Source organism: Fundulus heteroclitus, chromosome 7 (genome assembly GCF_011125445.2).
Source record: "Fundulus heteroclitus isolate FHET01 chromosome 7, MU-UCD_Fhet_4.1, whole genome shotgun sequence".
Lineage (NCBI taxonomy): Eukaryota > Metazoa > Chordata > Actinopteri > Cyprinodontiformes > Fundulidae > Fundulus > Fundulus heteroclitus.
The window spans coordinates 5,059,561-5,074,099 of NC_046367.1; the positions used below are offsets into that span (position 1 = coordinate 5,059,561).

General features: G+C 42.9%; 1 protein-coding gene across 6 annotated transcripts in view; it reads left to right on the forward strand.

Moving 5' to 3' along the window:
* Positions 1–14,539, forward strand: part of si:dkey-57a22.11 (uncharacterized protein LOC569865 homolog) — a 32,361-nt gene that overhangs the window by 2,095 nt on the left and 15,727 nt on the right. For 2 of the 6 annotated variants that reach the window (XM_036138798.1, XM_036138800.1), the window contains exons 2-8: positions 5,822–5,956; positions 6,040–6,215; positions 6,320–6,394; positions 7,955–8,025; positions 8,127–8,284; positions 8,370–10,160; positions 10,300–10,411. In XM_036138798.1, coding sequence (XP_035994691.1) covers positions 5,872–5,956; positions 6,040–6,215; positions 6,320–6,394; positions 7,955–8,025; positions 8,127–8,284; positions 8,370–10,160; positions 10,300–10,411 — 2,468 coding nt within the window. In that variant the 5' untranslated portion in view covers positions 5,822–5,871. Of the gene's footprint in view, positions 1–5,821; positions 5,957–6,039; positions 6,216–6,319; positions 6,395–7,954; positions 8,026–8,126; positions 8,285–8,369; positions 10,161–10,296; positions 10,412–13,392; positions 13,529–14,539 lie in introns of those variants that run through there. The other 4 variants (XM_036138797.1, XM_036138799.1, XM_021312839.2 and 1 more) reach the window with 3 other exon arrangements.

Genomic DNA, 14,539 nt, shown 5'->3' on the forward strand with positions numbered 1-14,539 from the left:
ATTTTCTTTCACACACCAAATCTGCTGATCTACTTTGAGCAAGCGCTTTTAAAAAAAATCGCCGAACTAAGTCCACAATAAAATGCCTTCTAGGTGCGTAGTTGGTGGCTGTAGTGTCGCTCATAGACCAGTTCACTGCTATTGTTTTCATCCAGGTTTTTCGCGCATGCGCGCCGGACTGGAAGGCGTACACATAGCGGGCACAAACAGAGGAAACGACAAGTTCTCGACATATTTTTCTTCTTTAGATAACGTTATCACAAGATCGTTATAAGAGTAAGTTGATGGTTGATGGTATCAGATTGCCAGATCCACACAGCAAAAGCCTGAAGGGACGGAGCGAGTCTGTGAAATGCTGCCCAAGGGTTCCGTACGGCAACATATACAGCTGCCTTATAAACACGCAGGCCAGTACACACAAGAGATCATGACAGCATGAAACCACTGGATGGCTACAATTATTTTATATCGGGACATAGAGACCAGCAACCCCCGCGACCTGATGAGGGATTAAGCGGGTCAGAAAATGGATGGATGGATGTTCAGACATGTTTGTGTACCATCAGAAAGCAGAGTCGGACACACAGCGCTTCAGCAGAGAGGAAGACCCGCCCGGTAGGTTAAAACAAACATTGTTCACTAAGGATTATTTCTGTGTTTTTGTCCTATTAATCCTTTTCACAGACTCATGCCAGAGGGTTTGCATACATTGTACATGTACGTATATTTAAAAAAATCGGCGAACTAAGTCCACAATAAAATGCCTTCTAGGTGCGTAGTTGGTGGCTGTAGTGCAGACCGCGGTGAAGTTGGTTTGACATTGGATTGTTTGATTTTGATTGATTTTTGTTTCTCAAGAGTGCTCCGCTGACTCTGCAGAGCTTGAATGTCCAATGTCAAACCAACTTCACCGCGGTCTAATGCAGGCCAGAAAGTAGCGCTACATACTTGGCCGGTGGATCAAAAGGTCCGAAAGAAATGGGATAAATTCTTAAAAGAAACGCAAAAGGACTGGATTGGCAGCAGTGACAAAAGTGTTTTATGCAATTCACACTTCACAAGCGAGGATTTTGAGGGGAACTTACAATGGAGCATGGGCTCTATGTCTTGGGCAGCGTTAGATATAGTCTCCTCAGGTTCACCTTGTTCAAACTCCGTTTCTTCGTATATATATTCGGTATCGGAGTCGCCGATGCTTGAGGTGGAGTTTGTAGATGTATCAGACATTTTTTTTAAATACATTTTTTGTACGTAGACTAAGAGTTATTAATTAAATTTAACAAATCGGTAGCAAAAGTCATAGTGTTAGCAGCCGGATGCACGGTACTAGTTCTGTTTGTGACGTCACATTCCGAAACAGCCCGATTGAAAAATGTTCAGGCTCTTTCGCTTATACAGCAAGTTTTATCGAAATTACTTCTAAACGGCGCACATAATTCACATATAATATACATTTCTTTATTCTGGTGACTATTTGAATGCATCTGCGTAAAAATACATTCAGTCCAAGAATTAGACTTTAAGGTTTTAAACTGAAGCTGCCTTCAACCAATGAAATCTGGCAGAGCCGGGACATTAGCCAATCAGAAAGAGAGTAGTGCGGGTCTTTGCAAAGCGGACATTGCCAGACTGAGCTTCATCTGTGTTCAATCATTCTAACTTTTGGAAGAACATCTCAAACTGGCCACAGAAGCATGAATGAAAGTAGTGGTGGTCAAAGGTTTTCTTTGGGTTTATGCGAACCTGCAAGTCAGGAAGTGGAGCGGATAGAACAGCTGACAACAACTTCCCTCGGTAAGCGTGTCTGCCGCTGTCTCTGCAGTTAATGAGTTATTTCCACCTGTGGCCATGTTGCCTTTTAGTTTTTATTCATTGGCTTCCAGCAACTTAGCTGATAAACGCGTCGACCAACCAGGGAGGGACCTCCTCATTATTTGCTGTTATGTTTTATTTAAAACTCGAAGAGTAAAGCGCTAGCTCAGGCTAATTTAGCATGACACGCTTTTTTTTTAAGAAGGGTCGGAATTGTGAAACAATGTCCCGCATTTGACTGGGTCCGCATTGGAAAAAGTAATAAAATAAAATAAATAATTTCACCTGCGCATTTCTGAAGCAAAGAAGGCAGAGCTGCAGTCAGAGCGGCTATCAGTCAATAAGCAGCAGCTCCACCTGATGAGCCGCTGCGCACCAGTACACTCTTAATAAAATGACAAGGATTTTGATGTGTACAGATTATTAAGGAAACATAAAAAAAAACAAATTGCAGCTACAACATGGACTGGAGAGCAGGTTCTAACTTGGTGAGGCCAGATGTGATTCTCAGACAGCTTTTATGAAGTTATTTTTTCATTTTTACACGGAGTGGAGCCGATGTGAAGCTACACTAGAAGCAAGTCGTACTAGAACCAGCTGAGAAAGCCTCCTGTCTGTGGATCTATGGACTCATTTTACTCCGACCCCAAAACACCTGCCAGACAGACAGTAGTGCAGCCAAGATGACCTTCAACAATATTTACCTTTACGAAATACATTAATAATGTTTTGCTAATTATAAATGTTCATATTTAAAAGCAGGTTATGTTTTTTCTGATAAACCTTGAGCAATTTTATTAAACTTTTTAATAATTTAAGATCCCATCCTTCATCGATTTTCTATACCGGCTCTTCCCTACAAGTGTGACGTCAAGCCGTATCTGATGGGGAAATGCAGCTCGACGTCACACAGGGACGAGGGTGGGCGGGGGGGTTTAGCAGTTTTATTAAACTTCAAAAAAGTTAAATAATGCCTTTTTATAAACTCATGAGCTGTGATAATTAATTGTTGAGCAATAAGAGGCAAAGCAGAGACTGATTATTGTAATGTGAGATCTGTGTTAAACTAAAATGTATGACATCATAGTGTTGGTTATGTGTCCTGCATTGTCCATGGTTGTGGTTGGCCTTGCATGATCATAGGATTAATTTATACTGAATGTGACAGGGAGCCAGTGGAGTTAATGTACAGGTGTGAAGTAGATGATGTAATGATGAAGCTGCTGTCTTTGTACTAGTTGTAGTTTATGGAGGTTTTCTGGAGGGAGTGGACTGTGGACCAGTTTGACAAAAGTGTGAAGAAAGAACTTGATGCTGCAAATATGAAAGTTAACCAGGTGATGTTATGGATGTGGAATGTGAAGGAGAGGATGGGAGGCTGTCCAGGATGACACCAAGGCTCTGAAGCTGAAAGGTGGGACAGAGACAGGATTGCATATTGTAAAACTACCAGATGTGGTTAAAGTTGACTTTGCACAATAAGCAAATGAAGTAACTAATGTGGCATGACGTCCACGGTCCCGGGAATATATGGGCTGACTCAAAAATTGTTCAGTCAAACTGATTGTTTTTGCTTTAACCCATGAGCTAGGCGGAGCGACATCCGTCTGGCAAGGGTCAGGTTAGTAACTTCAAACTACCTTAAAAAAGTTAATAAATAAACTAAAGTGTCCCGTCTTATAGTAAAAAAAAGACAAAATATTTTCCTAAACATATTCAGCATTGCATGCTGTTCTCTTCATAGAAGCCCACTGAGTGCATAGGCAAAATAAAACAAAATCCAGGTTTTTCCAAAAATTAAAGCTTAAAAAATTGTAAATTTTAATTAATCGATTTAAATTGATTTATTGCACAGACCTAGCAAGTTCTGAAGGGAATTGCTTGCACTTAATTTTAGGGCTGGATGATAATTCAATAACAATATATATCGATCGATAGACGTGTGGCGCGATAGGGGAAAAAAGGGTTGATAAAACTTCGATATAGACAGTTTTCCTTCCTTCCTTACAGCCTATCATATCAGTTGATGCTACAGTCACTACTTCCTCTCGACCAATCGTAATCGCGGACCCAGGCACGCCGTCACAAAGCGCTGCCCTCTCAAACCACAACACAGAGCATGTGAATATGTCACAGCAAGGAGCGGCGCAGGAAACGGTCCGAAAACGGGGTTTTACTAGTTCGCCAGTCTGACAGAAATAAACCACAGTGATTTGTAAAACTTGCAAGGAACCGGTAAAAACAAAGTCTGGTAAGCAACCAATTTGTTTCATCACGTAAGCCGCTCAGCCGCAGCAGCGTGAGCTGTGTCAGCCCCGCGCGACACCGCGTCATCATCTTAGGAATCTTCTGGAAGTTCTTCCAAAACAAAGCAGGTACAGCAGCTAAACTGGGCTCCCTTCTTTGTGATAAAATGAAAAAGCGTCCAAGCAGCATAAGGACATCACGCATGCAGTAACATGCTTCATAGTGATGGATATGTCTGTTGTTGAAAAACCTGGCTTCAAACAATTACTCGCCACTCTTGATCTAACAGCGCTCCTTAAATTGTGCAACTACTGAAGGGAATCAGTGCAAAATGAGCTGCAATCTGTGTCCTTACACGCCACAACCTCGGACCTCAGCCCTGCATCAGCCTCTCAATTATGAAACCTGAGAAGTGACTAGTGTACTATTCCCACCTAAAGAGGCTATTTTATTTATTTATTTGGTATATTTATTTTGGTCACTTTTCTGGTCACTTTAGTTTATTCTTTGTCAGTATTTAATAACATAACTCAGGTCTCTTAAGTTATTTTTCTTTAAAAAAATTCTGTTATGGTTAAAAAAGTTGGTTAAATAAAGATTTAATTGGAATTCTGTGTTTGTGTTCTTTATTAAAATTAAATAATTTAGCAATATCATAAAATGTCCAGGCAGAGCTGCACATAACATATGGTTTTAAATGTTTGCAATAATTATCGATGTCGGTCAATATGAATTTTTTTTATCGATAAGCTTTTTTTCTATATTGTCCAGCCCTACTTAATTTTACTTAATGGTAGTCAAGGGGTCTGTGAATATGAACTGCATTGCACACTTTTGTTAAAAACTAAATAAAAACATGTATTTTCTGTCCACTTCACAATCAAATGCAGTGAAGTTTACTGTTTTCATTAGTGTACGTACTGATTGATTAGCAGGACTCCTACTCTGAAATAAAGCATACTATATAGCCCTTTAAAAAAATCCAAGATTTTTGTCCTTTTCATATAATTGGGCTAAATCAGTTTTATCTAAACTAAGTAATCTAAAAGAAATCATTCTTGTAAATTGATTCTTTTAGTAAGCCATGTAGCTTGTTATAATCTCAGGTTTTGGACAGGCGTAATGTAGCCTCAGTGCACGTGCGATGTTGCTCACAGAGGGCAAGTGAACGCTCAAGGAGTTAAGTGTGTTTGCTCAGACATGAAAAATCAAGGGGAACTTTGTCTAAGAGACAGTAATAATATATCACATAGGAGGAGAACTTAATATTTATTCTTCATCGCAGGTTTCACACAACCTAAGAGCTCAATCTGATGGCACAGAAGAAGAGACCGCTTTCTCATGGAAAGCTGATTAAAAATATGCTTGTCGACACAAATCCTCACTAACGTCTGCAGCGGAGGAGGTCCTCACAGTGGAACTGCACTGTGGAGGAGACGTGCACTCTGCTTGACATAAAGTCTACTATGCACAGAACTTTGTTGGAGCAATTGCTGTTTATCTGTAGGGCATCATCCAGAGGGCCCACAACACAATTAAAGACAGTGCACACTCTGGAGGTGCTCCAGGGATGTGAAATCAGGGCCGTTTCTTCACAAAAGTTGCTAGACTCTTGAGTCCAGAATTCAGCCCCCCATTGCCACTGCTCAGTACTGATTGGAGGAGGGAGTGAAGCAAGGGAAGAATTTGTTGGGTCTAATATGTCGGAGTATGTTTGTTTCATCACCGCTGAACAAAAGCTAAAGCCTCTGTCTTTCTTCAGGTTTCCGGCTTCATACATTTCTACGTGGGCTTTTCTTCTTCGGTCTGGTGATGTTGTCCATGAAGAAAATGGCCCCGTCCAAGCCATCAAAGCAGAGGTCCACCGTGGCATCCAAGATCAAAAACAAAATGCTCAGTGGGTCATTCTCCGCCGTCTGTGTTGTGGCCGTGACGGAAAGCAGAGAAGCCATTTTTAACATCGTCTTCCCTTCACACCAGATACCTCCTCCTTCTTGAAGGTCTCCCTGAAGACCAACAACAAGGCCCTGGCGCTTGCTCTGCAGGCCCAGAAGGAGAAGAGCAGGCAGCTGGAGATGGAGGTGGTGCACCTGCAGAAACAGGTAGAAGCTCTCTGCTTCGAGCTGGCTGTCAAGAAATACAAGCAAAGAAAGCTGGTGAGTGCGACTGTAGAATGAAGCAGAACATTTCACATATCACATTAGTCGAGATGACGTTAGTTTGATTTATTTACAGAGCGCTTGTTCTTGTCCTCCTACAGCTACTCATCTTGAAAGAGCACCACAGTAACACTCTGCAGCATCTAGACATGGTGGCAGAACTACTCTCTCACAACGTAAGAAGGCCTCAGTACTATTTTGTAGCAAATTAAGGTTTCTGGTCTTCGTTTAATCTTGAAAGGCAATTGGGACTCGGATGAATGCAGTTTTATTCACATGGCAATAAATCCAAGCAGGTCTGCCTCAATGAAAGCTGACTCAAAAGGTTTAGAGCCAGTATTCACAAAAATCTTTGGACTCTTTGTGAATTTGAGCTTTAAGTGACGTCATTGTAAGATATTTCTTAGAGTTTTACCTCAGTAAGATAAGTTATTCACAAAGCATCTTAAGAGTGCTCTGAAAGTGAAAACATGTGAGGAGTAGGGAGGAGGACTTTTTAGTGAGCCTTAAAGTGTCTTAAGCAGAGAAGATGGTGGAAACAGAGAGAGCTGATTGGCTGATCCACCACCTAAACAGTGGAAGAAACGAGCACAGAAACTGCTATAACAGTCATACAGTTATTACAATCTAGATAATGTAAACTTTAACATCAGAGGGAAATTAATTGGTTTCAGTGGCCCGGCAGGTTAAAGGTGCAGCTATAGTAATGTAAACTTATTAAATAAATGATAGGAAAATATTAAATAATCATGAATGAAGTTTGGCTCACTGTAAATTATTTGACAACTGTATAGAAAAAGGGCGTTATCAGTACTGCAAACTGGAAAGATTAGATTACATATACAACTACAATCAACAGCACCTTGAACTTTTACTTATTTTGTAACATAACCAAAAGTGTATTATTTTTGTAATTGGTATTTTACATGAGAGTTTAGTTGAGATTAGTTTCTCTATTCATCTTCCTATCAACTCTGCATGGCTTCCCTGTTCCAATTGAATAAACCCCTCTCCTGGAAATTATACTGCCTTCACCAGGCGTCATAGTGGCCATTGAGTGGTTGGGGCCCTGTTGGCTGAGGCACTGACATGGCCTCGAGGAAAATACAAACAGGACCTGTTATTACCCTCTTTCAAAGATGGCTTTTTTCCTAGTGACCCTGTCAGCAGATCCTCCCACCTGAGCTGTGGATCTCTGCAGCTCCTTCAGAGTTACCATGGGCTTCTTGGTTGCTATCCGCCTTCTGTCCAAGACCAAACTAACAGAAGAATATGGTGTTAATTTTAAGAAGAACAGTGCATTTTGACATACCAATTCACAAAAAGCACTGATGTGCGATACAGTTTACAGTCATACATGTGTTTCAAGTGGTTGAGGATTTATGTAGGTTATAGAGCTAGCTTTGAGTTTCATTACAGTGGATAATGCCTATGACTTTAGGAATTTCTACGCCAGTAGCTCATTTTGGTTGAATACAAAGGCTTTCTGATTTAATTATTACGACCTGTTGGCTTATTATATTTAATTTCAGTGTTTTCAACTTCTTTGTGGCTCTATTTGTTAATAAACAAAGCGCTTTGGTGTATATAACCCTAGCTCTATAACCTACATAGCCTCATTATAGACCAATATGTTATTGCCGTAACTGCATGTTATTGATTCATATGACCAGCGGGTATCCAAACAAATGGGCAGGAATTTAGAGTGGAAGTTGAAAATGTTTGTTTTCCTTCAGGATTCTTCAAGACTGCCAGAGAGCTGCAACGCCTTAACTCGTGAAAACAGGGAGAATGTTGCACCAACATGGTTAGAAGTTACTGTTTTTACGTCTTAGTGTTGTAGTTTCGGTAAATGTAAATGGCGATCATCTGATGGCTATTTTACTGTATTTCTGTCTCACACTGTAGGCATAACGATCAGTTAGTGCCGCAGCCTGAAAATTCAAGGAACCTCTTCTGCCCCAACCAAAACGTTGAAGCAACAACAGATCTGCCTGAAAGAAGCACTACTGAGGATGTGTTTGGAGTCCTAACCAGATGCAGCAAAACCCCTGACATTTATCATGGTGCGTCATTTGACTTTCTGAAATTCAGTGCTAAGTATTTGAGAATATGTGTTGCGACACTATAAAATCTGTTTTTCTCCCCCAGAAAACGCAGAGGAAAGGCGTTTGAGCCAACGTGTACAATTTTGTAACAATGTAACGTTTTGCCCTTCCGGCAGCAGTCTGAGGAATGAAGTAAAGCAGCTGTCGAGGGCATTCTCCCAGTCCGGCTCTGAAATAAACTCTGTCCTCCATCCTCAGAACAAGCAAACGGATGAAAACGCCATGCCCCCCTTTTCTAGCGACGTTAACGCTTTAAGTGTCTCTGCTTTGGAAACAGAGCCTCAATTAAAACAAACAGACCACACTGTGCTTCTCAATACATCGATGGAGATAACCCAGACTAACGCTGTTGAAATTGACGCTGTGGAAAGCAAAGTCAAGAAAAAAGCTCATTCCTGCAAGCCGAAAGTCGCAAAAAGTCCGCAGGCAGACGGTGGTTCCAGTGCAGATGTTCCAAATGGTTTAGATCAGAGGCCAAAAAAGGGACCTGCTGAAATTTCCACACAAACAGTTCAACAACCACCACAAGAAAAAGTTCTTGACCCTCAGCTTCCCAGAACACTCAGCAAGAATGTGAAAACATCTCGTATTCCTAAACGGGACATTCATCCGAAGGCACCCGAGAGCAACGCTGACCGCTGTGACAGCGCCTCACAGGGATTAGACGATTATTTTTCTGATCCTCAAGCGATTTCTTTGAAACCTGTTGGCAATGAACCGAAAGTTTACAGAAGGTCTGAAACTAAAGTTAGAAGGCGCGCTGCGGTCATTCAAAATGTCCCATCAGCTGCAGTCCTTTTACTGTCTTGTGATGATGAAATCTGCGAGTCCAGACTGGAGAAGATCCTGAACAAAGAGGAAGTAGAGAACGTAGAGCCCCGCCCACCAGATGGCTCCACGTTCTATCCAGAGGAGGCGGCACATTCAGAGTCTGTGGAAAATCAGCTTTCTGAAGATGGGAGGAAAACGCAGAACAAACCAACATGCAGTAACTCACCAGATCTGGACCAGGACCCTAGTCTAACTGCAGAGCCCCACTGCAAGGCCGAGGAGTTACCAGATGCTGTGGCTCCAAGTGCTGGCAAACAACCCTCACATTCAGATCTGCACCCAAAAACCTGCGGGTCTTCAAAGCGTCCTCTGGTGGAAACCTCAGAACACAATCTGCAAGTCCTGCCAGCGGGTCAACACGATTGCTTAGGCTCAGAGTATCACAAGCACAAAAAATCCAGAAGAGAAGAAGCAAAGGGATCCAGAAAAAAGAAGACGTTGCTCGAGAAGTTGGCTGACGATTCAGACACCAGGCAAAAGAAAAAGACGGACAACAGTAACAACAAGGTTTCATCTGAAAATGAAGCTGGTCTGTATCAAGCGTGCAGAGACGAGGCGCCTGTCTGCAGCATTTATGGTCCCAAGGCCAGACGAGTTGGCAGAGATGATCTTCAGCCGCTGCACAGCCAGGCCAGTCGTGACATTTGTGAAATTGTGCATGATCCAAAAGCCTCCAAAGCCAGGGAAGATCCGAAACCACACAGGAAGACAAAGGTGTGCACAGTGAGTGAAACAAGGAAGCATAAGGAGAAGTGTGTCCCCCTCAGACCGTCAATTTGGGACAAAAGCAAGAGTGTTTCTCCTAATGGCACAAGGACGTCCATCACTAGTGATGAGACAGCTCATCAGAATGTTGGAGATTTACTTCTGGATGTACCGCTGCCATGGATGGTTGGAGACCTCAGCACTGGGGAAACTGAATCCAACTCTCTTCCCAGCTCTCCTACCAGGAGCACGTCACCCAGGCTGGCAGTGACTGAGGATGCAAGTAAAGCCTCACCAGGTGGGTCTGTGGCCATCCGTATCAGTCTACCCCCAACCTTGAGCAGCGTCGTCCCAAGTGGGATGCCATCATAAACATACTCCACGAAAGCTGAAGTTGGATTAGCTGACTGCTAATGTTTTACTGTGCGTTGCAGCAGGAAGAGTCCTAACAATGGCTACAAACAACTTTACAAGCCCAGACAAGGAGAACGTCGGGAGAGGCAGGAGAAGAAACTGTTTTGTTGACTACAAGGAGCCGCCACTGAACAGGTGAGAACATTGTGTTTACATGTCGACGCTGGAAGGGCCTGATTATCAGCCTGGTCAGCCAGACTGACTTACTCCGTGTGTTTTCAGTACACAGTTTGTCAGTCTGGGCAGGTTTAGACTCTCCGGTCTGAAACTTACCGGACCAATCACAGCGCGGGAGGCAAGAGTTTACAATGCATCACTCTTTGGGACAGAATTACCCATGATGCAGCATTGCTTTTCTGTAACCGTAACAGTCAAGATGGTGACCGCAAAGTAGCGATGTTTTAATGATGTCCTAATGAGCCGGATATATTGGTAAAAGTTCAACAACTGGCTGCTCTAAGAGCTAAACAGAGCATGTTACTTGGAGCTTGCGTCACATCTGTAGTTATTTGATTTGTTCTACCTTGTTTCTCCTGACCCTGTTTGTCCCGCCTTTAAAGGCATACCATACAACATTTTTCAGTTAATTAATGTGTTCCATACCGTTTTGGATGATTAAATAAGTCTTTTCAGTTCGAACAAAGGTTTTCTCGGCCACCCTGGTGGTCTGTGGGGGAAATACCGTACTTGCAATAGCGTACCGCGAGCGAGCTATTTTTAGAAACGTAACGTCACAATGACGTCACATCACGTGGATAAGCAGTAGGGCAAACTTGCATAGTCCGCCGCTGTTTCGCTGTAAAAGAGACGTGCGTTAGCCTAGGTTTTACTCGTTAAAACGACTGCTTTTTCCAAATCTAAGACCATGGTTTTTAAACATTGTTGCTATGGAACGTGCAACAGCGATTCGAGGTACGCTGATCGGCCGCATATGAAGGATGTTTTCTTCATTACTTTCCCGGAATTCAAGAGTGCCAAGGAGAAATGTGTGCGCTGGGTACACCGGTGCGGTCGGCCTACATATGTAGCAAGCATTTTGTCCGAGTAAAGGGCACAACCGAAGAACATCCTGACCCAATTCCAGCGACATCAAGTAGTGAACAGGTAAGAGTGTTTTGGTGGCCGACATGTTAACAATGAAGCGCCTGCTACCATGATAGCATACAGGCTATCATGGTAGCAGGCGCTAACATGATACCCTGCTACCAGGATAGCCTACTCAAAAACATTTCAAATAAGACAAACATTAAACATATACCGATTCCTGGACGGTGATTACAAACAAAAAAAAAAAACGGCCGATGACGCCATGAACGCCGCGCAGGAAAAAAAACAAAGCTTACCGTTCGATCAACTCGGCCGGTTTTCCGGTCTTTTTAAGCCCTCGACACTCAAGCCATCGTTTGAGCTGAAGGTTGGTGTGTTCTTTGACAGTGCGACCAGTAAACCGTGCGCCTCGGACATCGTCTTGGGAAAGTTTAATGGCTGCAAAGTCGGTCATATCGCTGGTTCTGTTGCGCATGTAATAGCTGGTTGCTACGGGCGTTCTCTACCTGTTTGCCCTACCTAAGCGGCAAAACGGGCGTTGCTCTTTAGACGGTGACGTCACGTGCGCGGTACGCTATTGCAGGAGCCCTCAGCCCACACCCACAGGCTCAGAAGTCTCGTGCAAGACCGCGAGAGTCGGTCTTGCTTTACGGCGAGAACTCCATGTGTTTTTGCCTGTTTTTTCCCTGCCATTCACTATATGCACGCGCGAAAGCAACAACAAAGAACTGCGTGTTAACGTCAAATAAACATGCAAGCATATCGAGTTTTTTTATTATTATTATTTTTATTTTATTTTTTTTTATTTTTTTGAATGTTGGCGAGGCGGTAGCGTGAGTTTGGCGAGGCGGCCGCCTCGCCAAGATAGCGCTACGGGAAACCCTGATGTTCATACTTTCACTGTGTTAGTCATTGTTTGTACTGCCGTTTTTTCGACTTTTCGTTGCATTCGCCTGTCTGCTAAGCTCAAAACAACCGCGCCTGGGTTGACTGAGAAACCAGGACAGCTGAGCATCTATACAACAGTGCACTTTTACTTTCACCCTCTGGGGGGAGCCTCGCTGGAAAATCAACCCCGGTTGCATAGTATACCTTTAAAATCAGGCTCTACCAGCTGCTTTCCTGACTGATTATGCTGTGTTCATAGTGTAAGTCAATCTGCCTGGCCAGGCTGTCTAGTTATAAGCATGTGGTGGGCTGAAGTAGTTTTGTACCGATAGCGATACCAGTATGGGACGGGGCCCCGATGTGCACTAAAATGGTGGTATCGGTATCTGCGAGTACCAACAAATAGGGCACTGATACCATTTTGATGTTTGTACGTCACTTGAACGCAGCCTTCTCTCTCCCGACTAGTATTATATAAGTTCATGAAAGTTGCACTATTTTGGCATTTGAGAGCCAAAACTCTGGGTTTAAAAGAGATTATTCAATTATTAATGTAATTTTATTTTCTTACTGTTGCACTACTATTATACATGTTATAATTTCACGAATGTTGCACTATTTTGGCCTTTGAGAGCCAAAAGTTTATTCACAGGGTTTATACAGGAATGAGTAACCCTAATTTAATGCTTTTTATGCTCTTTTAATGCTCGTAGAAATAATTTTAATGCCACCAACAATATAGATAGATAGGTAGATATAGAGATAGATAGAGAGAGAGAGAGATAGATACAGAGAGAGAGATCGAGAGAGAGAGAGAACTCCTTGATGGCTGTGTTCAGACAACAAAGCATCTCCTCATGCAGTGTTGCATTAGATCCAAATGTTGTTCGCAGACTGTCTGATTTCCCGACGTTTGTGGCGGTAGAGCTTGCTCCAGCTGCTGCTGTGCTGTTTGCGGTAGCTACTGCGGACGTGACTGCGTTGGTTACAGAAAAGTAACTTGACATTGTTAGCTGTTGTCTGCCCCTTGCAGCTGGTCTGCAAGGTAAAGTGTTGTAATCAATATTATAGAGGTTTCTTCAACAAGTTGTTAGTTGTTCAGGAAGCCCACATGTCTTTGATAGCTGTGTTCAGGTCATCTATGATGTTGGGTCTGGTTTCTCTCATCTTCCTCTTGACAGCAGCCCAGAGACTATCTCTGGGGTTCAGGTTCCAATCAGGAACAGGAACACTATACTCAGACTGGACCTGAAGAAAGTGGATTCTCTGCCTCTCCGCTCTTCCTCCACAGTCTAGGACCTTGATTTCCAAATAAAGAATTTAATTTACTCAATGCAGAATTTACTTTCATCTTAAAACAGGACTGTGGACCATTGAGCAACAGTCCTGTTCTTTTTCTCTTAGGTCATATCTAGGATTTGTCTGTGGGTAGTAGGTGCTGTAGATGTTCTATAAGTCTGTAGATGAGGGAGTGAACTTCTCTGCCATCATCCGTTGGGGTAGCAGCAGCAGAGCAACAGACTCAAAGTAGGCACTTGACTGCCTCAATGACATCATCACTTTTTCAGTGGTTATTTTTCTGCTTGAATCTAAATGCAATGTATGTGCAATTTGTGTTTTTTTTTGTTTGTTTTTTTCTGATTGAAAGAACAGCTGTTTTTAAGAGACTTTTGATTTAACTTGATAAGTAATGACGTACAGATCATTTTTCACGGACCGTACATGTAAGTGTAACCCAAATCATGTCCTATGATCACTTAAGCGTGGTGGGTTCTCTCTGTAGCTATACCTCAAAATATGGAACTATTCAGTGAGTGGTCAAAATTCAGGCATATATATATTTCAAATAAACATTTATTTTAAACACACCAAATAACACCAACGATCCTTTCCTCGTAAATCCCCCCACAGTACAGAAAGTACTCTTCAGCCACTAACGGCAGATCACATCTGAACCTGACAGAAAACGGGTGGCCACACTAAAACAAAAGCTTCAAAACACCTGCGCAGGTACTAAAAAAAAAATAGCCGGCACATAAAAGAAAATACCCGAAAACAAATCGTTGCAGGCCTGTTAACTGGTTTAGCTGAAGAAATAGTCCTTCTCCAACTGTCCTTTACTCACAGTACCGTAGTTCCAGTCTTCCAGTGAAATGGGGAAAACCCTGTGTCCTAGCCGCACGAGATGTCCGACCGGGTGGCTGATGAAGTCCCTCCCTCGTCGCCGGAGGAGCCTCTGGCTTTCCTGGCCACCAGGGCGCTATCCGGGCAGCGTTGCTCCCACGCCGGCTACTTCAGTGGAACCACTGATTGTTCGGAAACCAGGGC